Source organism: Anolis carolinensis, chromosome 5, assembly GCF_035594765.1.
Source record: "Anolis carolinensis isolate JA03-04 chromosome 5, rAnoCar3.1.pri, whole genome shotgun sequence".
NCBI lineage: Eukaryota > Metazoa > Chordata > Lepidosauria > Squamata > Dactyloidae > Anolis > Anolis carolinensis.
The window spans coordinates 105,997,575-106,022,466 of record NC_085845.1 but is presented as its reverse complement, the minus strand read 5'-3'; the positions used below and the strand labels follow the sequence as shown (position 1 = coordinate 106,022,466).

Below are 24,892 nucleotides of genomic sequence, written 5' to 3'. Positions count from 1 at the left end.
CACGCTAAGTGCCTTTTCTGCCTTGGCGAAAGCCACGTCGTCGGTACCTGCCGTTTTTGCCTGGCCTTTACAGCTCAGGCCAGAAGGAATAGAGCTGCAAGACTCCGTGCAGCTCTTTACGAAAAAACTCTTGCTCCTGAGGCTTCCACTTCCACCTCGGCCTCAATGGCGTCCAGGCCTGCTCCGTCGGTATCATCTAAAACCTCGAAAACCTCGAGACCGCGACCGACCAAACCGTCCTGCACGGTTACCACCGCTACGGTATCCACCCGGTCGGGCAAGATGGGCCCTTCATCAACTTCGAGCTCGGTGGCTTCGGCCATTTCCACTCGATCCCGCCTGGCTTCGCCGCCATCTTCTTCCGCCATGAAGATTGCCTTCAAGCGGGCTCAGGAGGAATCCAGACGGGCTCAATCTGACTCAGCAGCTGTGTGCCCGATTCCCCCGACGCCGGGAAAATCGCTGAGGGTCGCGTCGAAGCAACCTCCAGCAAAGAAACGAATGATCCAGAGGTCGTCCTCCTCAGCGTCTTCGAAGAAGGACGTCCCCTCCTCCGTGGCCTCCTCTAGGAGATCCTCTCCTATCCAACCAGCTCAACGCCTCCGCTCCTCTTCCTCTCCTCATGGTCAGTCCTCGGATGCGGACGCTCAGGCCTCCCCCGACCGGTCGGTCAGGACAGTTATTAAGGCTCCCCAGCCGGCACCATCTCGTCTTCCGGCTCGACAAGAACTTTTTCCCCCGGCTCAAACACCTGAGAGGGGTAGACAGATGACGCGCTTAGCCCGCGCCGTACAGGCCTCCGCGTCCAAGGGCGTTCCTCCACAGCCGGCTCTCCCTGCTCCTGAGGTATTACCTCACCATGACTCTATGCCCGTTTCTCCTCCCCGGTCCCCTCAAGGGCCCGAGGAGGATGACCCCGATATCGAGCGTCCCGAGTCGATACTCTCCGCCTCCGTTGTCTCTCTCGGCCTCGACCTCTCCCCGCCTCACGACGCCTACGAGGTCGACCCACCTTCCCCGACGGATAATATTCGGGCTTTCTCCGACCAGATGGTCAGAATGGCAGACGCTCTGGGGATGGAAATTAAACAAACTTCAAAGGCCGTTACCGACCCCGTTTTCAAGAGGGTTCAAGCCCAAGCCCCGCCAGCCACCTTGCTGCCTTTTCTTCCATACCTCCTGGACGTCATCCAGGCATCTTGGAAGACTCCGTCTTCGATACCTCCAACCTCTAAGAAAATAGAGGCCTGGTACCGAACCGATGACGAAGCCTTGGAATGGCTCAAGCATCACCCTGACCCAAACTCCATGGTGGTAAAGGCCTCCCAATCGTCGGGTCGACACTCCAACTCCCCGGCCGACAGAGAGGGCAAACGCTTCGATGCGGTAGGCCGCAAGCTGTACTCCGGTGCTCTCCTCCTTTGCCGTATGGCGAACTACGGGGCCTGCATGGGCGCTTATCAACAGATTCTCTGGGAGAAAGCCCAACCCTTCTTCGCCAAGCTTTCTGACGAAGACCGGTCAGTCCTCTCGACCCTCCAGCAGGAGGCGGACTCTCTCGCACACCACCAAATTCAAATGGCTAAGCATACCGGTGATACCGCCGGAAAAATGATTGCCCACGCGGTCGCGATCAGACGGCATGCATGGCTTCGGTCCTCAGGACTCTCTTCTTCCTCTCGACAAGTGATCGAAGACCTTCCTTTCGACACCCAGGGCCTTTTCAATTCTGGCACTGATGACAAACTTAAGTCCAATCACGACTTCAAGATTCTCGCAACAAAGTGCGGGACCGATCAACCTCAGGCTCAGCGGACCCGATGGTTCCCGCAACGGTACCGTCGCTACCCTCAGCCTTTTCGTCACCAGCCGTTTCGACGCTCGTCGAGTTCGAGTCACCACAGTCATCAGCAACAACCTCGCCGCCAGCACCAGGTCCCGAAAGGTCGGGGCAAAGGTCCTGCAGCTATGCCACAACCCCAACGTCGGGCCTGACGCCCACTCCCTCGGGGATCCTTCTATCTCCACTACTACTGCCACTACCATGCCGTTCCTAGGCCCCGACCAGATCCTTCCTCTCTGTTCCTTTCTCGACCGTCTAGCTCCTTTCTACCGCGAATGGGAGTCTATCACCTCAGATGCCTGGGTTCTTCGCATTGTCAGAGACGGCTATGCCTTGGAATTCGAAACTTTGCCACCCACGGGTCACATCCTCCACACCGACCCTTCACCGGAAATATGCGCCGAGGTCGACTCCCTTCTGGCGAAGGGCGCAATCCAGCCTTCTCCTTCCGAGCAGGACACTCGAGGTTTCTTCTCGAGATATTTTACGGTTCCCAAGCGGGGCGGAGGTCTTCGGCCTATCCTCGACCTACGAGCTCTAAACCTTTTCATTCTGCCTTCAAAATTTCGAATGGTTTCAGTGGCCTCCATCCTCCCGATGCTCCGACACGGAGACTACTTCGCCTCTATAGACTTACGCGACGCGTATTTCCACGTCTCGGTGCGTCCATCCCACAGACGCTTCCTTTCCTTCAAGCTCCTGGGACAGTCTTACCAGTTCACAGTTCTCCCTTTCGGCCTCGTCACGGCCCCAAGGGTCTTTACAAAGGTGGTTGCCGTGGTGGCAGCGCACCTCAGGAAACAGGGCATTATGGTCTTTCCTTATCTGGACGATTGGATGATTGTCGCGTCCGACCCCTCATCCCTTCAAAACCACGTCTCACAGACTCTTTCTCTCCTGCAACGGCTGGGCCTTCAGTTGAATGTCTCAAAGTCTCAACTCCTCCCAACCACAGAGATCCGCTTCATTGGAGCTCTCTTCAACTCCATCACGGAAACCGCCTCCCTGCCGAAGGACAGGTTCCTAGCCCTTCAACAGCACCTTTCTCTCCTCCTCCGCAACCGCAGGATCCGAGCCCACGCGGTCCAAGTTCTTCTGGGTCACATGGCCTCCACGGTCATGGTTACCCCTTTCGCCAGATTACGTCTCAGACCTCTCCAGAGATGGTTTATAGACTCTTTCAAACCCCATCGGCATCCGAGCTCAATGTTTCTCACGGTACCGAACCACGTTCGCCTCTCCCTTCGTTGGTGGCAGGACCCAGCGAACGTTTGTGTGGGACTTCCCTTCCATCCCTCCCTACCGTCAGTCACCATCACGACCGACGCCTCCAATTTTGCGTGGGGAGCCCACATGTCGTACCTCACCGTCAGGGACCTGTGGTCCACCCAAGAAAGGTCTCACCACATAAACTTTCTAGAACTCTTATCAATCTTCAAAGCCCTCCGGGCGTTTGCTCGCTTTCTTCCCCACAAGTCTGTTCTAATCCAAACGGACAACGTAGTAGCCATGTACTACATCAACAAACAAGGGGGTACGGGCTCAAGAAAACTCATGGCTCTCTCGATGGACATTTGGCTATGGTGCATAGCGAGACACATAACTCTGTCGGCAGTTCACCTTCCGGGGGCTCAAAACACTCTAGCAGACTCTCTAAGCAGAATAACGACCTCCCCCCACGAGTGGCGTCTCTATCCCGAGATCCTGAAATCCGTCTTCGACGATTGGGGCTGGCCAGCTCTGGACCTTTTTGCCTCCCCCTCGAACGCTCAACTTCCTCGCTTCGGAGCGAGACTACCTCCAAACTCGACTCCGGGCTGTCTCGGAGACGCGTTTCTCCTCGACTGGACTCTCGAACCCGTCTATCTTTTTCCTCCCTTCCCTCTCATCTCGAGAGTGATAGAGAGACTCCATCTAACACCGACATCGGCCATCCTGATCGCCCCTGCATGGCCACGCCAGCCGTGGTATCCCACGCTACTCCGGATGTGTGCGGATCCTCCCCGCACTCTCCCAACTCTCCCTCATCTACTATCTTCGCAGAAGGGACAGGTCCTCCACCCCGACGTCCCGTCCCTACACCTGACTGCCTGGAGGATACTTCCTTAAATTCTCTCCACCCAGACCTGCAGGCGATCCTTCGCGCCGCTCACAAACTGGCCACATCGAAGGCCTATGCTTACAAACTGGCAAAATTCCAAACTTTCCTTCGGGACCGACGCGTCGATCCCGCCTCTACTTCGATCCCGCTGGTCATGGACTTCCTACTTTCCCTTGCGGATCGTCAACTTTCTCTGGCCTCGATAAAATCCTATCTCGCTGCTCTCTCCTGGCATTTCCAACGTCAGGGACAACCCTCTCTCTTTTCTAACAACCTCATTAAGACCTTCCTTCGAGGTTACAACAACTTGCACCCTCCAGTTCAACCTCCGACTCCCGGATGGAGCCTCGAACTCGTTCTTTCTCAACTAGCTTCAGCTCCCTTCGAACCTATGGCCTCTGCAGACCTTCATCTTCTCTCTTGGAAGACTGCCTTCCTTATCGCTATCACCTCTGCGCGCAGGCCTTCGGAATTGGCTGCTCTCCGGGTGGACGAACCCTATCTCCGTTTCCACCACGACAGGGCTGTCCTTCGCCCGGACATCACCTTCCTACCCAAGGTGGTCTCTGCTTTTCACCTGAACCAGGACATAATACTTCCTGCTTTCTTCCCTAATCCTTCTTCTTCTCTGGAACGGAAACTCCATCTCCTCGATGTCAGGAGAGCCCTCCTTTTCTACAAGGACAGGACTAAGGACATACGTAAGTCACCTAGACTGTTTGTGGCTTACGCTACCCATAAACTGGGCGAACCACTTTCTTCCCAAAGACTCTCACACTGGATTGCTCAGACCATCGAGCTCGCTTATCAGCTAGCCAAACGCCAACCCCCCTCTTCGATTCGCCCTAGATCTACGAGGGGCCTTTCCACCTCTACGGCCTTCCTGAGGGGCGTCCCTCTCGACTCCATCTGTCGAGCGGCTATCTGGTCCACTCCATCCACCTTTGTTTCACACTACAGGATGGACTCAAAGAACCTCAAGGACTCGGCCTTTGCCAGGTCCGTCCTTTCCTCCTGCCTTACCTAAGGTTGTTGCCTTACTCAAAACCAGTTTTCGGGTTTCTCCTTCTTACAGGCTGACCGTTGTCATCCACCCCGTTTGTAATACATGTGCTCAGGGATTCTTTAATGTAGTGCTTCTGTACTGTACTTACCCACTGCACTGATATATATTTTTTGTTTATGCCTACCTCTGTATTTTCTTACAGACTATTGCTCACTTACAATGTTGTGATTATGTTCTGGATCCTAACATCAAGGATCGGTTTTTTTGCACTGTATGCGATTGCATCGCTTCTTTCATCGTTGCACTTGCTTGTTTTGAACCTTGTGCTCAATAAATGTGTTGTTTGGACACTAGACTGGTTATCGGGTTTGCTATCCCACCTACCTACACCTCAGCTTGCTAGTCTCCATTAGTGTGCATTCACAGAGTACACGAAGAAAAAGGACAGGTTGCTTACCTGTAACCGTGTTTCTTCGAGTGTACTCTGTGAATTCACACAATCCCGCCCTTCCTTCCCCACATGCAAACCTCTCCCTTTCTCGCTGCCTTTGCGGCGTAGGAACTGGAGAGCGGGCGCGGAGGGCGCCCTTTATACCCTCCGGGAAGAGGGGCGGGGTTACCGCCAAATTTCAAACTTCAGCTTGGAAGAGTATCCGTTGGAGCCTGCGCAGGCGCAGCGTTCTCCATTAGTGTGAATTCACAGAGTACACTCGAAGAAACACGGTTACAGGTAAGCAACCTGTCCTTACATGACTTGTTGAACTTAGACAAAATTTTGTTGGCCGGCTGCTTTAATCAAAGTTCAGAAACCAGCAGGGTAGACTTGACTTCCCCATGAGTGCATTATTGTAGACTTCTTTGCTGCAGGGCAGTTTTAGTAAACACAAGGAATGTGCAATTCCTTATCTTTATTTTTTAATGTAATGCTTAGTTTTTCAAGCATGGACTAATATCCAGAGATACCTTTTTCCAAGTTCTAGTTTTGTAGTTCTAGTGAACGTTTACCTTTCTACTTCATACAAAGAAGGAATCAATTTTATGTATGTAGCCTTAAGGTAGTGCCTTTTTATTTTTAATAAATCATTGCATGCACACACCTGCTGTAGACTGTCTAGTACATCAATGTGATCTACTAACAAATGCACATGCTCTTGCTGACATGATAAAAAAATCCAGCAGAACTCTGCTAGTTCATTTTTTTTACTTAATAGGTTATTGGATTTAATATGCTGTTTCTTTTATCCATTGATCTTTTGTACATTAAGTTAGCAATGTAGACATGTGGAGGCTTCTGAACGTTGACTCTGTAGAGCAGTAGTTCTCAACCTGTGGGTACCCAGATGTTTTGGCCTCCAACTCCCACAAATCCCAGCCAGTTTACCAGCTCTTAGGATTTCTTGGAGTTGGAGGCCAAAACACCTGGGGATCCACAGGTTGAGACCCATTGGGGTAGAGCAATGTTCAAATCCCTATTCAACTATGGAAATTCACTGCATGACCTTTAACAGATCACACTCTCTCTGCTTTCAGAAGAAGGCAAGAGCAAACCACCTCTGGACAGATATTTCCAAGAAAATCCTCTGATAGTCTTATCTTAAGGTATTAAAAAATTGGTAATGCTTTGAAGACACACAATGACATACCAAAAAAAAAAAAAAAGAATCCAGTGGAAGTGTAGAGGGCCTCAACTTTTTGTTCCCTGTTTCCCATGAGTAGGGCCCAAACGTGGGGTCCAGTGTGCAATACATTGCACCATTGTTAATTTTGTGAACAGTAATCATACTAACAGAAGCAGCCATCTCATTTTTAACACAACAGTTTAAAGATGTTTCTTAATGTTTTGTGTTTCACTCATCTTTCCTCTGCAGGCTATCCTTCTGGTATATGATATCACTAACCAGCAGAGCTTTGAAAATTTAGAAGATTGGTATAATGTTGTAAAGAAGGTCAACGAAGAGTCAGAAACTCAACCACATGTGGCCCTGGTAGGCAATAAAAGTAAGTTGTTAACTTGTTATTTAGTTGGAATGTCTTGGTGATCTAGCTAAAATGCTGATCAGCAGGATGTTCCTATTCACAGCTTTGCAGTACAACTATGTGAGCCCCAATCTTCCAGACACTGGTACATGTGTGGTCCCTTTCATTTTACTGGCACCATTGTGCATTGATTTTGGCAGGCTCTGAGTAACAGAATGTAATATTTCATGCATTAGACCAAATGGGGAGTGCTGTATTGTGACAGAAATCATAATGTTTAGTCTGCCGAGGCATATCACTTCATGGAATAACCTGCTTCAGTGATTAGCAGCATGACATTGCCAATAAATTGGGGAAATGTTGCCAGTTTGTATTCCTTATTTTTCCTCACACAAAATAGCTACATTGTTAGTTATTTCCCTTTCAAAATAATGATTGATCAACACAACACAGCCTGATTTTTTCTTCCAAATTCTCATGTTTAGAAGATTAATAATCTCTTGAGAGATGTTATTCCTTGATTCATTGGACCATTTAAGTGTATAACATGTTATAATAACAGAAAAAAGGTTAGGTTGCTGCCCTGAGAAGCTCACAATATAAATTTTGACAATGTAGAATAGAATAGTAGAGTTGGAAGAGACCTCATGGGCCATCCAGTCCAAACCCCCGCCAAGAAGCAGGAAATCGCATTCAAAGCACCCCCGACAGATGGCCATCCAGCCTCTGCTTAAAAGCCTCCAAAGAAGGAGCCTCCACCACAGTCTGGGGGAGAGAGTTCCACTGCCGAACAGCCCTCACAGTGAGGAAGTTCTTCCTGATATTCAGGTGGAATCTCCTTTCCTGTAGTTTGAAGCCATTGTTCCATGTCCTAGTCTGCAGGGCAGCAGAAAACAAGCTTTCTCCCTCCTCCCTATGACTTCCCCTCACAATGTGTGTGTAAACAAGGCTTAAATGAAAAGCTGATTAAAATATTTGCAATATGGTTGTATGTTTTCTTAGTTGCAGTCACTAGTAAGCATCTAATTGCTCCTCAAACATTTTAACAAATCCTAGAATGGGCCCACCATGATACCACCTTTCTATGGTGGTCAGAATGTGTGCTCTAGTGAGGCAAGAAGCTGTGCTGATGATAGGACTGCTGCTGGTAGGGTTTCCTAAGCCAGGCAGACATTTTTGAGGAGCGAGACTAAATGCTCCAAACAGATTTTGAGTAGCAGTATAGTGAGGAATGACACTGGCAGAATACCTCTCAAAGACAATGGAACTTCAGTTAACTTTTGCCTGGGCATGGGCGAACTGCCTCCGCCGGATGGTGATGCACAAATAACCACACTCACAATATAACTGATTTGGGTGAAACTGGCCACAACATTTTATTGGTTACAGGAATGAAGGGTTGGCTGCCCGGCATGGGTCTCGGATCAATGATCGGACAGCCCATTGCTGCCTGATCAAAACAAGCCAAGGCGCTACCGACCCCAGACCCAGTAGTCTGTATCCCAGCGCTGCCTGGTGGTAGCTAAGATATTCCCCCCCTTATGCCAATGAAAAGGGGGGGGGGGTGGAGTATTTATACGGGATCCGAGACCCATGTCACACGCCACAAAATGAGGGTGGGGACCCCCACACTCCTTGACGCCAACCCTACCTTCCGTAGCCAACAAACGTCACGACATGCGTGACTGACAATATTCCCCAACATGGATCCTGTTGTCCAAAGGGCGGCCCGATAGGGGCGTGCCACGAAGCGCTACCATGCAGCTTATCCAAAAAATTTGAGTACTGGCCTGCCGCGCAGCTAGGTGCGCAAGTCCTCCCCTGTCCACCGCGCTCAAGGGGGTAATTTCGCCTTCCTGGAGCCGACGCGCCGCTCTGCTCCACACGGCCGGTTGCTGCTGGTTGACGCAATTTCTCTTCCACCGGCTGATCTGTCCGACTCGCGGCGACGGACCTGAAGAAAAGGAGGAGAGGGGCCGGCAGACCTCGGAGCCTCCAGGAGAAGGCCCGGCCTGATGTAGGACGAGTAAGCTGCTGATTTCCACCTCCCCATGGCTTTTATTATGTCCACTGGCACACCTCCTACTGCTTCAGTGGTGGCTGCTCCTATTCTGAATGAATGTCCACCGTACTCTGCAGCGGGAAGGCCAAGGCCTTGTAAGGCGCTGCGGAATATGGCCATGAACTGGTACCTAGATAAAGGGGTGCCATTACGATGGATGAAAAGGAGCCCCGGGGATGTCCTCTGTACATGTAAAAATTCAGTGAGTGCCCTGACTGGGCACAAACGCCCCGGTTCTAACCCTTGGATGTTGAGGGATGCCCCCTTTCCCCCTTGATCAGTCTTGGATTGCCTGATCCGAATAACTAGTGAGTTATGACTGACTGAAACATCCCTGAGCTGAAGTGCCCTCCCCGAACCATCAGACTTAGAGTCGGCCACCACCTCCCTTAGCCGCAGCGCCCCAAAGAAGGCTGTGGTATAAGCTGCTGTGAAAAGTTTCACCTCGTAACGTGAAGTGCAGATTCTCCTCAGTGATGAGATGAGCCTGCAGAGGATGTTGTAAGAGAGGGGGCGTCTGCCATCTTTTTGCTTCGGTGAACGCTTGCTCCATCCTCTCAGTAGTTTCCTCGTTCTGTAGTCGTTGCATGGGTCTCCCCATCCTGCCGCCTTGCTGTGTAAGGCGATACCTGCCAGTTGCCGCCGCATGGCGTGTGTTGATACATTGGCCCTCCTCTGGTGAATGATGAAGTGCAGCACTTCCTCCTCGTTGGTTGGCCATCTGCTGCCGTACCCCGCCTCCAGCCTGAATTTGAAGAATTTGGCCACTGCTGCACGGTAGGCGTTCCTAGTTGCAGGGGCAATGGTTAGCATCAGTTCCGACCAGGCTTCTCCTCTCCAAGGGTCCACAGCTCCTGTGGGAAAGCGGTGGGCTGGAGGTCTGCTTCTGGTGCTAGCAACCGAAACCTGTCATCCTGGAAACGGGACAATGCATCCGCTACTTCATTGTGAACACCTGGAATATATTGGGCTAAGAAAGTGATGTTAGCTTCCAAGCAAGTTAGTACAAATTGCCTTACAAGTCTCATGACCCTGGGAGATTTTGCTGTTTGTTTATTGATGACTCTGACTACAGCCTGATTGTCACACCAAAAACGCACCCTCTTGTCCCTGAAGTGGTCGGTCCAGGTCCGCACTGCCACTAATATGGGAAAAAACTCTAGGAAGGTGAGGTCCCACAGTATGCTGCCCCCTCCCCAGCTGTCAGGCCACCTGGCCGCACACCAGTGACCCTGAAGGAATACTCCGAAGCCGCTGCTCCCTGCGGCATCAGAGTGAACTTGGAGTTCGTTCCCTGGCTCCCATTTTTCCTGCCAAATGGCAACACCATTGAACCTGTCCAAAAATTCCAGCCATACCTTGAGGTCTTCACGCATGCCATGCGTGATTCTTATTCGGTGGTGCGGGGCACTGATCCCAGCGGTGGCCCGCACTAAACGGGCACAGAAAGGCCTCCCCGGTGACACCACCTTGCAAGCAAAGTTGAGGTGTCCTAAGATGGCTTGTAATTCCTTGAGCGTGATCTTCCTCCTGGCGATGGCCTCGAGAACTAAGCCCCATAGCTTGGACAGCTTGTCCGCAGGCAGGCGGGATACACCCAGAATGGAGTCTAATTGTATGCCTAGTTAAGTGTTGCAGGTTGACGGGCCCTCTGTCTTCTCCTTTGCTAACAGTATGCCGAAAACCATAGCCATGGCCCTGAATGTCCGAAGAAGGTATGCGCATTCATCGCTGTCCCTCCCGCCCACAAAAAGAAAATCATCGAGGTAGTGAGTGATAAACTTGGAACGAGCAAATGTCCGTGCTACCCATTCCAAAAATGAACTGAAAGTTTCGAAGGCTGCACAGCTGACCGCGCATCCCATGGGCATGGCTTTGTCAAGGTACCACTGTTCATTGAATTTGAATCCCAACAAATTGAAGTCGGCCGGGTTGACGGGAAGTAGCCTGAATGCTGACTGGATGTCGCACTTTGCCATAAGGGCGTGTGGACCTTTTTCGTGTACTAGATTGACAGCTTGGTCAAATGAGGCGTATTTGACTGAACATAGTTCTGGGGGGATGGCATCGTTGACTGATGAACCTTTTGGATAAGATAGATGATGGATAAGGCGGTATTCGCCCGGTGCCTTCTTGGGCACCACCCCGAGCGGGGAAACTCGGAAGTTCTCAAGAGGTGGCGCCTGGAAAGGTCCAGCGATCCTTCCCGCCTCTAATTCCTTACCAATTTTGTTGCTGAGGACCTCAGGCATTTGAGCTGCCGATTTAAGGTTGCCCAAGGTGAATGCAGTTCTGGGACCTTCAGCTGGTATGCGGAAGCCGAGGGAAAATCCCTCCTGTAAAAATTTTGCTGCGGCCTTGAGGGGATACGCCTTCAGCCATGGCTGCATGGCAGTGAGGCGTACTGGGGTGTCAGCTATTGTCCAAATTGTGTTGTGGATGCTACTTGGTGCGACCGGAGCTGCTCCCGTTGGATGCGCCTCCTTCTTTTTTGAAGCCGGGCTGGGTACCAGCCCAGCCTGCCCGAAAGGGCTGCCCGTTGTTACCGTGCTTTCCACATGTCATCTTAGTGTGGTTTCCTGCGCAGTATTCGCAAACATGGTCGAAACGGCAACGTGCCCGTTGGCATTTTCCTAGGTTGAACTCCCAGCACACCGCCCGCCTGCTGTCCTTTCTGCCCCATCCCCAGTCAGACCTGCCCGCATCTGACTTGCTTTTTATGCTGGGGCCGACTTCGGTGAGCCAGATGTAGTGATTTTTGAGCTCCCATCTAACCCTGGCACTCTGGGATGCTCTTTTCCTGAAGGCCTCGTTGTAGGCAATGGCTGCCGCTTCACCTGCCATCCTCCTAGCCTTGACCACATTTTTCTGATGATTCGCAAGGTGCCACGCTCGGTCGGGGAAGGACGTGGCTACCACACCTAAGTATTCTGAAAAACCGGCCATCCAGTTAACAAAGGTTTGCTCCACCGGTCTTTCTTTTTCCCCTTTTCTGCGTCTGCCTTTTGATGGGGGTTCCCTACCTTCTTCCCCTTCCGACTTTATGAGTGAAAAAACGTCCACGTAATAGCCTTTTAGGATCTTACTGATGATGCGGGGAGACAAGTGTGTGCCTGGTGGATCCTCATTGTCCTGGAAGGGGCCGGGTAGCGCCGGAGCAGGAGGCTTATGCTTGCCCCAAGCGCCACAGGGGGCTCCCAATGCCGCCGCTGTCTCGGTTCTATCCCTGATGGCCCATTTGGGGAGTCCCGGCACAAGGGCCGTTGTCCTCCAATAGTTATCTCTGTCAACTAGGTCAACCCGGGCATACTCACTCTCGGCGGAGTTGCTGTCTGAAGTGATCTGGCAACAGCGCCTTGAGGACCTGCGCGACTTCTTGCGAGCGCTGCCACCGCTCTGCTCCGTCTGTTCGGTAGTTCCTATGGAGTCGTCACCCCTGGATGCCGGACTAATCAAGGGCGTTCTGGAAACGTCCTTGTCTCGCCTGCGTCTCCTGCCCCTCTGTCCTTCCCTTTGCGGAGATGCTGATTCCCTCTCCGCCCCTTGGTAAACTCTTGACTCGAGTTTGCCCATCCTATCGACTAGGCGGGCGAGGTTCTGGGATATCCCCTCCAGAACCACCGCCTCCTGCTTACCAGCGCGCTTGGAAGCAGCCTTGCGCACAGGAGTTTTACTAGGTGTTTTCCTGCTGGCCTCACGGTCGGCTGTCGCTTTGCTCCTGGTAGGCCTCGCTGCTCTAGTCGGTAATTCCTTTTCGGTTACCACTGCCACCTTGGTGTTCTTTCTAGGCGCCATTGCCCGCCTCCGATCGGCGAAGGATTCACTGGCTGCGCTGCTTCCTCTGCTGGTGTTTTTTCTGGCGCCGCTCCGTTCCTCGCCCTTTCCCCGCTTGTTTTTTTTTTTTTTGAATGAGCTCTGCTCTGCCGCGTCCTCCGCCAAGCTGAAACAGCCGAATGGCTGCTGGTCGTCCTCCGGGGGCGGCGCCTGAGCTGGCCTCGCCCCCGAGGGAGCCCCTGACCAATGGCAGCCCGAGTGTTCTGGCCTGCCATTGGCCAGCGGGGACTGGCGGCGGGAAAGCTTCCCGCCGCCCCGAGGGGGCTTTTGGGAACAAGAAGCCCCCCGCCCACCGCCATGATGATGAGGGGGGAGAACGCCCCGCCCTGCAACAGGCCCGGCCCGGTGAGTCGGGCCATGCTTTTTTGTTGGCACTCTGAAGGCAGATGTATTAGAGATTGAACTACTTCTGAAATTCTTCTTCCATAAAAAGTATGTCGGGGCAATCCAAAATGAAGCAAGAGATGGTCCTAAAAGATGAAATCCTCCCAGGTCTTGGGAAGAGCTAAAATAATGTTTATCTCTAATATGCTCAGATGTCGACCGGGGTGGGGGTGGGGGGATGGAACGACTAAAACTACATAGCGCACGCAATGGGAACATGAAATGTGAGAACTATGGGTTGGAGGAAGTTTTCATAACACAGAAAAAGGATGTATAAAGATTGCAGTACCTGAGGTGAGTAAGGCGAAGCGGACAAATGGGACAATTTCAGTATTTGACTTGGGGAATGAAAATCAAGAAGAAAAATAGGATGGTAGTAGTAATGAGATGAGATGTAGCAAAAGCAGTTAAGATATAATGCAATGTCTGACAGCGTAGTAGCAATGAGATTTCATGGAAAGCCTGTCAATATTATTAGAATTCAGGTATATACTTCAACTGCAGAGACAAGAGCGGAAGTGATTGACAGACTCTATGCTTGCATTCAAAAGGATGTTGATCACATATTGAATCAGGAAATGTTCATAGATTGGAATCATTTGATCATTTCATTAACCTCCCATGAAAGAAAAGTTTTGCTAAAGATACTGCAAAAAAGACCTTTGCCATATTTGGAATGACAAAAGCCACATATCCGAACTGTGTTGAGAAATGGAAGAGGAACCAGGGGTCATGTTGCAAATTTATGTTGGCTAATAGAATGAACTAAACAATTTCAGAAGAAAATCAACCTGCTCTTAATAGAATATATTGTCGGGAAGTTCAGCATGCATCACAGGAATAGGTGCATGTAATTACTTGTTTACAATACAGTACTGTAAATTGACATGTAAGAATTATTTCTGAATTGTATGACAAGCCGTTACCCAGTTGATCCTTCTCATCTTTAATATGATGCTTAATTTTTATTGTAATATTATCCTTTGTTATTTTAATTTACTGAGTGCAGTACGAATGTTACTAAAGGTTGATTTTAATAAATAATTTTATAATTTCAGGTTTCAATGCGTCTTTTTTAATAGAACATCTTTCTTTAGCATGCTGTAGAATGTAAGTAGAAGAATGCTGATTTGTCACCGCATCTTACTATTTCTTCTCCTAAAGAAGGTAGATTTCCAGGGGGGCACCAAGTATATATTTTCCTGAAAATGTGATTGTAAGCCAAATACATTTGGAAATGTCTGCCCTAAGAGAACAAAACATAGCCCACACTTACCCTAAATGTTCCTCTCATAACAAAAACCAATGATTGGCTCCTCCCTGAACCCACTTTTCTTCCAATTACCATCACTTGTGGCTTTTCTAGGGACTATGGATTTTTTTCAGCGCTTGGAGGACTGAAAGGAGAGCAGGAAATTCTTGCATTCCTGGCACCTGATAAATTATAGGGAGAGCTGACCATAAAATGAATTTTATTGTTTTGATTACAGACAGTTTATAGTTTTTCTAAAATGTGCAATTTGATTTTGGGCTTTTAATTTTTAAACTCCGTATCCATAATATTATTTGATATGTTAAACAAGAAGCTAACAATATTGACATTAGTAGTGCTAGTTATTATATTTCATTTATTTATCATGTCAGAAGTGAATTGAGGATACATTATAATACTTTTAATAGAATTGTGTGGAATTTTATAGGGACTTACTAGCCCAGAACCGCTGAGGCCTCTGATGAAAGACTGGCTACTCCAGCACCTTCCTGCTGTTCTTGTTCTCCTCTTATCATGGCCATCTCACCCACCCATCCCGACTTTCTCATCCTCCATTCCTGCTTCCTCCATCTGCCCTAGAGACCCATGCATGACCCGACCTTCCTACTCACCCCATTTCATTCTATTCCCATCTTACTGCTTAAGTGAGTGAGAAGAACATGTATCTGGCTGGGACCAGCAAGCCTGGTATTCAGATTTCCTCCCAGGGAAATCAGTGAATGTTTAGCCATTGATTCATTCACAGCTCGAGATGGACACTGGTGTTATTGACATCCCAAATAAAAATGATACTTGGTAGAAGTAGTGGTGGCAGCAAGTAATCTGTAGATCATGCTTTTTTATCTATTAAATATGGTGTGTGTTTGGGGTTTCCTAGAGATATTGGTGGGTTTTCCACTTTCACAGAGGTTCTGTGCCTTAATGCTCACAAAAGGAAAGCCCTGACTACATATCCCAAATGTAAGATTTTCAATGTTTATCTGAAATCTTGGTTTATTGATTCACAGCATGAGAACATAACAGTAAATTTACAATTCAGCTAAACCCCCTCTCCATAGGTTCAAATGTGAGGAGGCATAAACTCGCTACCATCATTGGTAAAATTAATAAGAGGATATAGTAACAACATTGAAAACAACTCTGCTTCTGCGTTGGTTCTCGCAGAAGCAGAGGCAGCAGGAGGACATTTTTGCTCCCTGGCTTCAGGTAGGATTTGGCTAAGATTTGGCTAAGATTTTAAACTGAGTGTGGGCTTGGCTCCTGTGGTCAAAGTCTAACTGTTGTGTGACTGTTGTGTTGAAAGAGAGCCAGGTACTTAAGTTGATTGACAGCAGGCATTGTCCCCTGTTAATTGAGTTTCTGGGAAAGCTTTATTTGCCAGTGGGAGTTTCTGCCAGAGCCTGATCCCAGAAGGGCAGTTGGTTCTCGCAGAAGCAGAGGCAGCAGGAGGACATTTTTGCTCCCTGGCTTCAGGTAGGATTTGGCTAAGATTTGGCTAAGATTTTAAACTGAGTGTGGGCTTGGCTCCTGTGGTCAAAGTCTAACTGTTGTGTGACTGTTGTGTTGAAAGAGAGCCAGGTACTTAAGTTGATTGACAGCAGGCATTGTCCCCTGTTAATTGAGTTTCTGGGAAAGCTTTATTTGCCAGTGGGAGTTTCTGCCAGAGCCTGATCCCAGAAGGGCAGTTGGTTCTCGCAGAAGCAGAGGCAGCAGGAGGACATTTTTGCTCCCTGGCTTCAGGTAGGATTTGGCTAAGATTTGGCTAAGATTTTAAACTGAGTGTGGGCTTGGCTCCTGTGGTCAAAGTCTAACTGTTGTGTGACTGTTGTGTTGAAAGAGAGCCAGGTACTTAAGTTGATTGACAGCAGGCATTGTCCCCTGTTAATTGAGTTTCTGGGAAAGCTTTATTTGCCAGTGTGAGTTTCTGCCAGAGCCTGATCCCAGAAGGGCAGTTGGTTCTCGCAGAAGCAGAGGAAGCAGGAGGACATTTTTGCTCCCTGGCTTCAGGTAGGATTTGGCTAAGATTTGGCTAAGATTTTAAACTGAGTTTGGGCTTGGCTCCTGTGGTCAAAGTCTAACTGTTGTGTGACTGTTGTGTTGAAAGAGAGCCAGGTACTTAAGTTGATTGACAGCAGGCATTGTCCCCTGTTAATTGAGTTTCTGGGAAAGCTTTATTTGCCAGTGGGAGTTTCTGCCAGAGCCTGATCCCAGAAGGGCAGTTGGTTCTCGCAGAAGCAGAGGCAGCAGGAGGACATTTTTGCTCCCTGGCTTCAGGTAGGATTTGGCTAAGATTTGGCTAAGATTTTAAACTGAGTTTGGGCTTGGCTCCTGTGGTCAAAGTCTAACTGTTGTGTGACTGTTGTGTTGAAAGAGAGCCAGGTACTTAAGTTGATTGACAGCAGGCATTGTCCCCTGTTAATTGAGTTTCTGGGAAAGCTTTATTTGCCAGTGGGAGTTTCTGCCAGAGCCTGATCCCAGAAGGGCAGTTGGTTCTCGCAGAAGCAGAGGCAGCAGGAGGACATTTTTGCTCCCTGGCTTCAGGTAGGATTTGGCTAAGATTTTAAACTGAGTGTGGGCTTGGCTCCTGTGGTCAAAGTCTAACTGTTGTGTGACTGTTGTGTTGAAAGAGAGCCAGGTACTTAAGTTGATTGACAGCAGGCATTGTCCCCTGTTAATTGAGTTTCTGGGAAAGCTTTATTTGCCAGTGTCGCGCGCGCCTAACGGCGCGCACGAAAAAGGCACCTTTACTAACTATCCTTTGCAGTACATACAGGAAACAAAGCAACATAAACAAATACACAAAGAGGTGGTTTGTTGCAGTTTGCACATAAAGTGCGTGCATATAACTTAACTGTACAAAGATCCCACTTGGCCACCACGCTCACCAAGAGATGCAACAAAAGCAAAACATTCCCATCACATGCACCAGCTGTGGCATGTTCCGCTTTTTCACACAAAAACTAGACAACTACATCTGCTCCAAATGCAAACAGATGACTCTGATGGAGCAGAGGATCCAACAGCTCGAGCACCGTATTAAGACCCTTAAGGACATTCAGGCACTCGAGCTCTTCTTGGACACTGCACAACACGCTGCTGTAGATCAGCAGCCTGCATCACACCAACACCACCAAGACCATGATCAGGAACCTTATGGGGAGATCAACTCAAAGGTAGACAACCCTCAGGCTTGGAAGAAGGTCACCCATAGAAGGAGACGCAGGACCAGGCAGCCTCCGCAGAACTCCTCTGCTCAGCTGCATTTACACAACAGATTTGAAATTCTTACATCATTAACATACAATCAGGAAACACATCTTGTGGAGGACCACAGTTTCTTAGATACCACTCAGTGGACCACCCTGGATCAATGCGCAGGGGATAGCCCTGACGGGGACAGTGCATCACCACAGTCACACTTATGTAATCATGCAAATGCTCCATCCCCAATCATAGACCAGGAGCAACAGGAACATCCTTGGGAGAGTAATGGGCTCTCGGATGTATCTCAATGGATTGTCATTGATGAATGCACTGGGGATGTTGAGGAGGAGGACAACACTTTACACCTACATGATTCACTTCAACAGGAACACTCTTCAGGGGACATACACACTGTCTTGCACAAAAGGGACCCTGTCAATCCTCAAAGGAAACAGGTCTTGGTAGTAGGTGACTCCCTCCTTAGAGGAACGGAAGCCATCATTTCCAGACCGGATGGGATGGCTCGAGAAACATGCTGCCTCCCGGGGGCAAAAATACACCATATCACTCAGAGGCTCAGCAGGCTCCTAAAGCCCCATCACCCTCCCCACCTTATGTTGATTCATGTAGGTACCAATGACACCGCTAGGCATACTTTTCAAAAGATCACAAATGATTTTCGAGCTCTGGGAACAAAGCTAAAACTGTATAATGTACATGTGATCTTTTCATCCCTCCTCCCTGTTGTAGGACACGGCTCTACAAGGGCCGGAAAAATAGTACAGGTCAATAACTGGCTCAGAAAATGGTGTCAAGAGGAGCATTTTGGCTTCCTTGACCATGGTCTACTCTTCCAAGAGGATGGACTACTGGCAAGCGATGGGGTGCATCTCACACAAGTAGGAAAACATCTTTTTGCACACAGACTCACAAATCTCATCAGGCGCACTTTAAACTAGATCCACTGGGGGAGGGGAACAACAGCCTGGCGAACACTATATTACCCACGACCACAGGGAACCTCCGAAAGGCTAAACGGAGGGCTGCACAAACACAGCAAGGACCAAGTACAGAGAGCACAATAATCCCAAATAAACAGTTCGAGGGGAGGTCACAGGGGCTTACATGTCTTTACACTAATGCTCAGAGCATGGGAAATAAGCAAGACGAACTCCAACTTCTAGCACAGCACCACACATACGATGTCATAGGCATCACTGAAACCTGGTGGGATGACTCCCATCACTGGAATTTAAACATTGAGGGCTATAACCTCTTTCACAGAAATAGAACAAAGGGGAGAGGAGGGGGAGTAGCTTTATATGTCAAAAACAGTTACGTTGCAGAAGAAATGCAAGACTGTAATCCGGGAAACCAGCTTGAAAGCATCTGGATAAGAATCAAGGGAACCGGGACTCAAAAAGATCTTGTCGTGGGTGTCTACTAAAGACCTCCGAGTCAGGATGAAGGACTTGATGAAGCCTTCTGTCAACAGCTGACCAAACAGGCACAAAGAAGAGATATAGTAGTCATGGGCGATTTCAATTATCCCGATATCTGCTGGAAAACAAACTCAGCCAAGAGTACAAAGTCCAACAAATTCCTCACTTGCCTTGCAGATAATTTTATGGTCCAGAAGGTAGAAGAGGCAACAAGGGGATCAGCAACTCTTGATCTAATCTTAACAAATGTGGAAGACCTGATCCATACAGTTGAAGTGGTTGGATCCTTAGGGGCAAGTGACCATGTGCTCCTGCAGTTTGCAATACAAAGGAATGCTGAAACTAAGACAAGTCAAACACGCATTCTGGACTTTAAGAGAGCTGACTTCCAAAAAATGAAGGAATTACTGAGCGGCATTCCATGGACGCCGATATTAAAAAACAAGGGAGTTAAGGATGGATGGGAGTTTTTTAAAAGTGAAATACTCAAGGCGCAAATGCAAACAGTGCCAACAAAGAAGAAAAATAAGACAAGTGCAAAGAAGCCAGAATGGATGTCCAAAGAACTTCTAACTGAGCTAAAGCTCAAAAGTGACATGCACAAGAAGTGGAAAAGGGGAGAAATCACCAAAGAAGAATTCAAACGTATAGCCAACACCTGTAGGGAAAAGGTTCGCAAGGCTAAAGCGCAAAATGAGCTCAGGCTTGCCAGGGACATAAAAAACAACAAAAAAGGCTTTTTTGCTTACGTTGGTAGAAAAAGGAAGAAAAAGGAGGCGATAGGGCCATTGCAAGGAGAAGATGGGGTGATGGCGACAGGGGACAGGGAAAAGGCAGAACTACTTAATGCCTTCTTTGCCTCGGTCTTCTCAGAAAAAGAAAGCCATCTTCAACCTCAGCAACACGGAATGGACGAAGGATTGGGGGAAATCCAACCCCAAATAGGGAAACAAGTTGTCCAGGAACACTTGGCCTCTCTAAACGAATTCAAGTCCCCAGGGCCAGATCAGCTACACCCAAGAGTACTGAAGGAACTAGCGGAAGTTATTTCAGAACCACTGGCAATTATCTTCGAGAGTTCTTGGAGAACGGGAGAAGTCCCAGCAGATTGGAGGAGGGCGAATGTGGTCCCTATCTTCAAGAAGGGAAAAAAGAACGACCCAAACAATTACCGTCCGGTCAGCCTCACATCAATACCAGGCAAAATTCTGGAAAAGATCATTAAGGAAGTGGTCTGCGAACACTTAGAAACAAATGCGGTCATTGCTAATAGTCAACACGGATTTACCAAAAACAAGTCATGCCAGACTAATCTGATCTCTTTTTTCGATAGAGTTACGAGTTGGGTCGATACAGGGAATGCTGTGGATGTAGCGTACCTGGATTTCAGTAAGGCCTTCGACAAAGTCCCTCACGACCTTCTGGCAAACAAACTAGTAAAATGTGGGCTAGACAAAACTACGGTTAGGTGGATCTGTAATTGGCTAAGCGAACGAACCCAAAGGGTGCTCACCAATGCGTCGTCTTCATCATGGAAAGAAGTGACAAGTGGAGTGCCGCAGGGCTCCGTCCTGGGCCCGGTTCTGTTCAACATCTTTATTAACGATTTAGACGAAGGGTTAGAAGACACGATCATCAAGTTTGCAGACGACACAAAACTGGGAGGGATAGCTAACACTCCAGAAGACAGGAGCAGAATTCAAAACGATCTTGACAGACTAGAGAGATGGGCCAAAACTAACAAAATGAAGTTCAACAGGGACAAATGCAAGATACTTCACTTCGGCAGAAAAAATGGAAATCAAAGATACAGAATGGGGGACGCCTGGCTTGACAGCAGTGTGTGCGAAAAAGACCTTGGAGTCCTCGTGGACAACAAGCTAAACATGAGCCAACAATGTGATGCGGCAGCTAAAAAAGCCAATGGGATTCTGGCCTGTATCAATAGGGGTATAGCGTCTAGATCCAGGGAAGTCATGCTCCCCCTCTATTCTGCCTTGGTCAGACCACACCTGGAATACTGCGTCCAATTTTGGGCACCACAGTTGAAGGGAGATGTTGACAAGCTGGAAAGCGTCCAGAGGAGGGCGACTAAAATGATTAAGGTTCTGGAGAACAAGCCCTATGAGGAGCGGCTTAAAGAGCTGGGCATGTTTAGCCTGCAGAAGAGAAGGCTGAGAGGAGACATGATAGCCATGTACAAATATGTGAAGGGAAGTCATAGGGAAGAGGGAGCAAGCTTGTTTTCTGCTGCCCTGCAGACTAGGACACGGAACAATGGCTTCAAACTACAGGAAAGGAGATTCCACCTGAACATCAGGAAGAACTTCCTCACTGTGATGGATGTTCGGCAGTGGAACTCTCTCCCCAGGGCCGTGGTGGAGGCTCCTTCCTTGGAGGCTTTTAAGCAGAGGCTGGATGGCCATCTGTCGGGGGTGCTTTGAATACGATTTCCTGCTTCTTAGCAGGGGGTTGGACTAGATGGCCCATGTGGTCTCTTCCAACTCTACTATTCTATGATTCTATGATTCTATGATTTGTTCTGGTTGGTCATTTTTGTCATCTTTTATTATATATGCCAACTTTCCCCACAAGCACTATTTCCTACTTTTTTCTATACCAGACTTCAATGAGGGGCTCCATTTTTTTCAGTTCTGAGCTATTATTCATCTTGCTGGTAAACATGAATCAATTATTTATGATTCAATGCTTCACAGTTGTTGTGAAATATGGAGAGAAGTTCTATTTTGGGGTCAACAGGAATTGCTTATTTTATAACTTGACTATTATATATTTTTTCCAAAATGGAGAAATATTGGGACACGTGGAAGCACATATCTAGTGCCACAACAGTACTTCCAGCATTTGTTAGATGATATATTCCATTTTTGGAGCCTCTGGTGGTTCAGTGTGTTAAAGCGCTGAGCTGCTGAACTTGCAGATTGAAAGGTCCCAGGTTCAACCCCGGGGAGCGGAGTGAGCACCCTCTGTTAGCTCCAGCTTCTGCCAACCTAGCAGTTCGAAAACATGCAAATGTGAGTAGATCAATAGGTTCCGCTCCGGCGGGAATGTAACGGCACTCCATGCAGTCATGCCAGCCACATGACCTTGGAGGTGTCTACGGACAACGCCGGCTCTTCAGCTTAGAAATGGAGATGAGCACCAACCCACAGAGTTGATCATGACTGGACTTAACGTCAGGGGAAAACCTTTACCTATATATTAACCTTCCTTGCTTAGTTGCTCCATGCCTCACAACCTCTGAGGATGCCTGCCATAGATGTGGGCGAAACGTCAGGAAGGAATACTTCTGGAACATGGTCATACATATAACAACCCTGTGATCCCGGGCATGAAAGCCTTCGACAACACACTAGTCAGTTTATTCCATGAGAAACTTTTAAAGCAGTACTAAGACACTTTTTAAAAAGAAAATTCTATTTTAATAACTTTAGTGATAGTTTACTAAAATTAACTTTATTAATCATGGCTTAAAACTAACTGCAGTTTGTTTCCTGTTAAAAAGTAATTTTGATGTGGGTTATGGAGAATTAGCTTGTCTGGACAATTAAGATCTGTTATGATCTGAAACTTTTCATAATCAACTTTGTGGGCCAACTGGCCAATGTGTGGTGTTAAGCCATTAATTCAGGGACATGGATGTTTAGGAGAGCATAGAAAGTTACTTATAAGATCAATCCCATAAATATTGTAACTGTATCATGTTGCTGTGTAATTTGGGAAATGCTGTAGTAGCTACTTTGTCATTATCCAGTGATCTGTAGCAGATCTTAATAACTTGCTTCCAGTACTCCCTCTCACCCACAGTTTCTTTTTTCATGTTTAACAAGAAAAAGACAACAGTATTATCACCTAGTTCTTTTGTTCACCACTGACTACTGTGCACGAACAAAACTTTTTTGGTTGCCTACATTTTTGCCCTTGCTCCTGACAAGATCAACTAGTATTTTCTTCCTTTATCACATTTATAGGTAAACGCTGTAAGTGTCAAGTCAACATTCCTTCTGGATAAATTGTGACCTAAAATTAACCTGAGCTGTATAGGAGCTGCTGTTACTTGATTTACAGCTGGCTGGTTAGCCCCAGAGGGCAATTGTTATCAGCAAGTTAAAGAACTGGTGGGGATTATCAGGCAGCACCGCAGGCTGAATGGATTAAGTTATCTTTTTTTCACAGATATTAACCAGATCCTTTCCTAAGCAGAGACCAATAAGTCAGGTTTTTAAACAGCCATTGTGAGGGATGAGTCTAAAAAGAGAGTGTTTCAGTACTAATTAAAATATTGATGGTGTTTTTGTCTGAGTGGTGATTAATTGATGCTAGAATTCTGTCACTGAACAGGAAATGTACTGTTGTGGTGTGAAGTTTAAAGTTTACATTTTAATGTTACTGGTAGTGCTAATGCGTGGAGCTGTCTGATCTGTTGGTGCAAAAATGTCACTTAAACTTGTAGATTCTCATTGTTAATACTAAGATGTTTCTACTCTCCTGATGCTTCTGGAGAGACAGAACAGCTTTGGGATAGTGTCTTCTCATGGAGCAGACAGGCAGGGATGCTGACTTCTGTTGTTTCACAAAATGCAAGGTTATGGCTAAATACTGTTGTAGTTTTGCAGACCATTTGAGGACAAAATTGCTTTAATTCAACTTAGATTGGATTGTGCATTCTTTGCTCGTCTTATGGAAGTGTTGAGGGCATCATTAGATTGTTGGATCAATTTCCATCATTGCAACCAAGGCTATGGAGAAGAGCCTTATTATGGTGAGGATGATTGAATGCATATTTGACTGTAAAATCTAGTAGAGGTGGGTTGGCTCTCTGGAACCAGAGAATGGTGAGTGAGTGTCCCCTTGGTGTTAGACTAGGGGTGGATGAAGGGGGGTGAGAGCTGTTTCTATGCTGTGCACCCGGTTTGTGGGTGAGACTGTCATGCAATGTGCTGGCAAATCTGTGTTTTCCTAACAGATCAGAGATAACAGGTTATTCAATCTAACAACTAAAAACCATTGCCTAGCATCATTTACACCTGGTTGTAAACCACAAGAGAAGATTCTATTCTATTCTAAAGGGTTTTTGGCTCTTTTCTGAAATGTCATGTTTTCTAAAAAAATTATGATCTCCAAATGGTTATGAATGCCATTTTCCAAAATAAATTGACATGCTAATTGACAAAATCAGTATTCTGAACACCCATTGTTAAAAGTGTGTGTTGACAATTATTCCTCAATGCTTGTGTAAGTCATTTACAATCTAAGGAAATTCTGATTATTAAAATAATGTGTTGAAGCCATTTTCAAATCCTTTGGAATTTTCCTGTTTTAAATGTGTAATTATTATTTTATTATGAAAACACTACTGAAAATGTGGACATGGTGTTTAATGAACCCTCAACTCTATTAAGAGGGAAGAAAATTTGAGAATTTATTGCTACAACTGGAAGAAGATTCTACGCATTGTGTGTAGTACTTACAGATACTACAACAAGCTTTGCACTTTTTTAAGAATAAAGGAATGAAAATAAAGGAAACCAATTGGAAACAAGTAAATGAATATCTCGTGATAAAGAATAAAAAAATATTGATATGAAAACAATTATTCGTAAAAACAAAATTATGAACAAAAACCAAAGGGGACAAAAGAAGAAAGGGAGAAAAGAACAAGAATAGAAAAGAAAAATAGAAAAGGAACAGACCGCTGGAAGATACCAGGAAGTCAAAACAATCAATTATCTTTCTCTGTAACAT

The 24,892-nt window shown here is 47.4% G+C and overlaps 1 protein-coding gene across 2 annotated transcripts in view; it reads left to right on the top strand.

Annotated features, from left to right (window-relative positions):
* Window positions 1-24,892, top strand: part of rab28 (RAB28, member RAS oncogene family) — a 125,445-nt gene that overhangs the window by 38,016 nt on the left and 62,537 nt on the right. For both annotated transcript variants that reach the window (XM_062982093.1, XM_062982094.1), the window contains exon 4: window positions 6,819-6,948. In XM_062982093.1, the coding sequence (XP_062838163.1) occupies window positions 6,819-6,948 (130 nt within the window). The remainder of the gene's footprint in view (window positions 1-6,818; window positions 6,949-24,892) is intronic.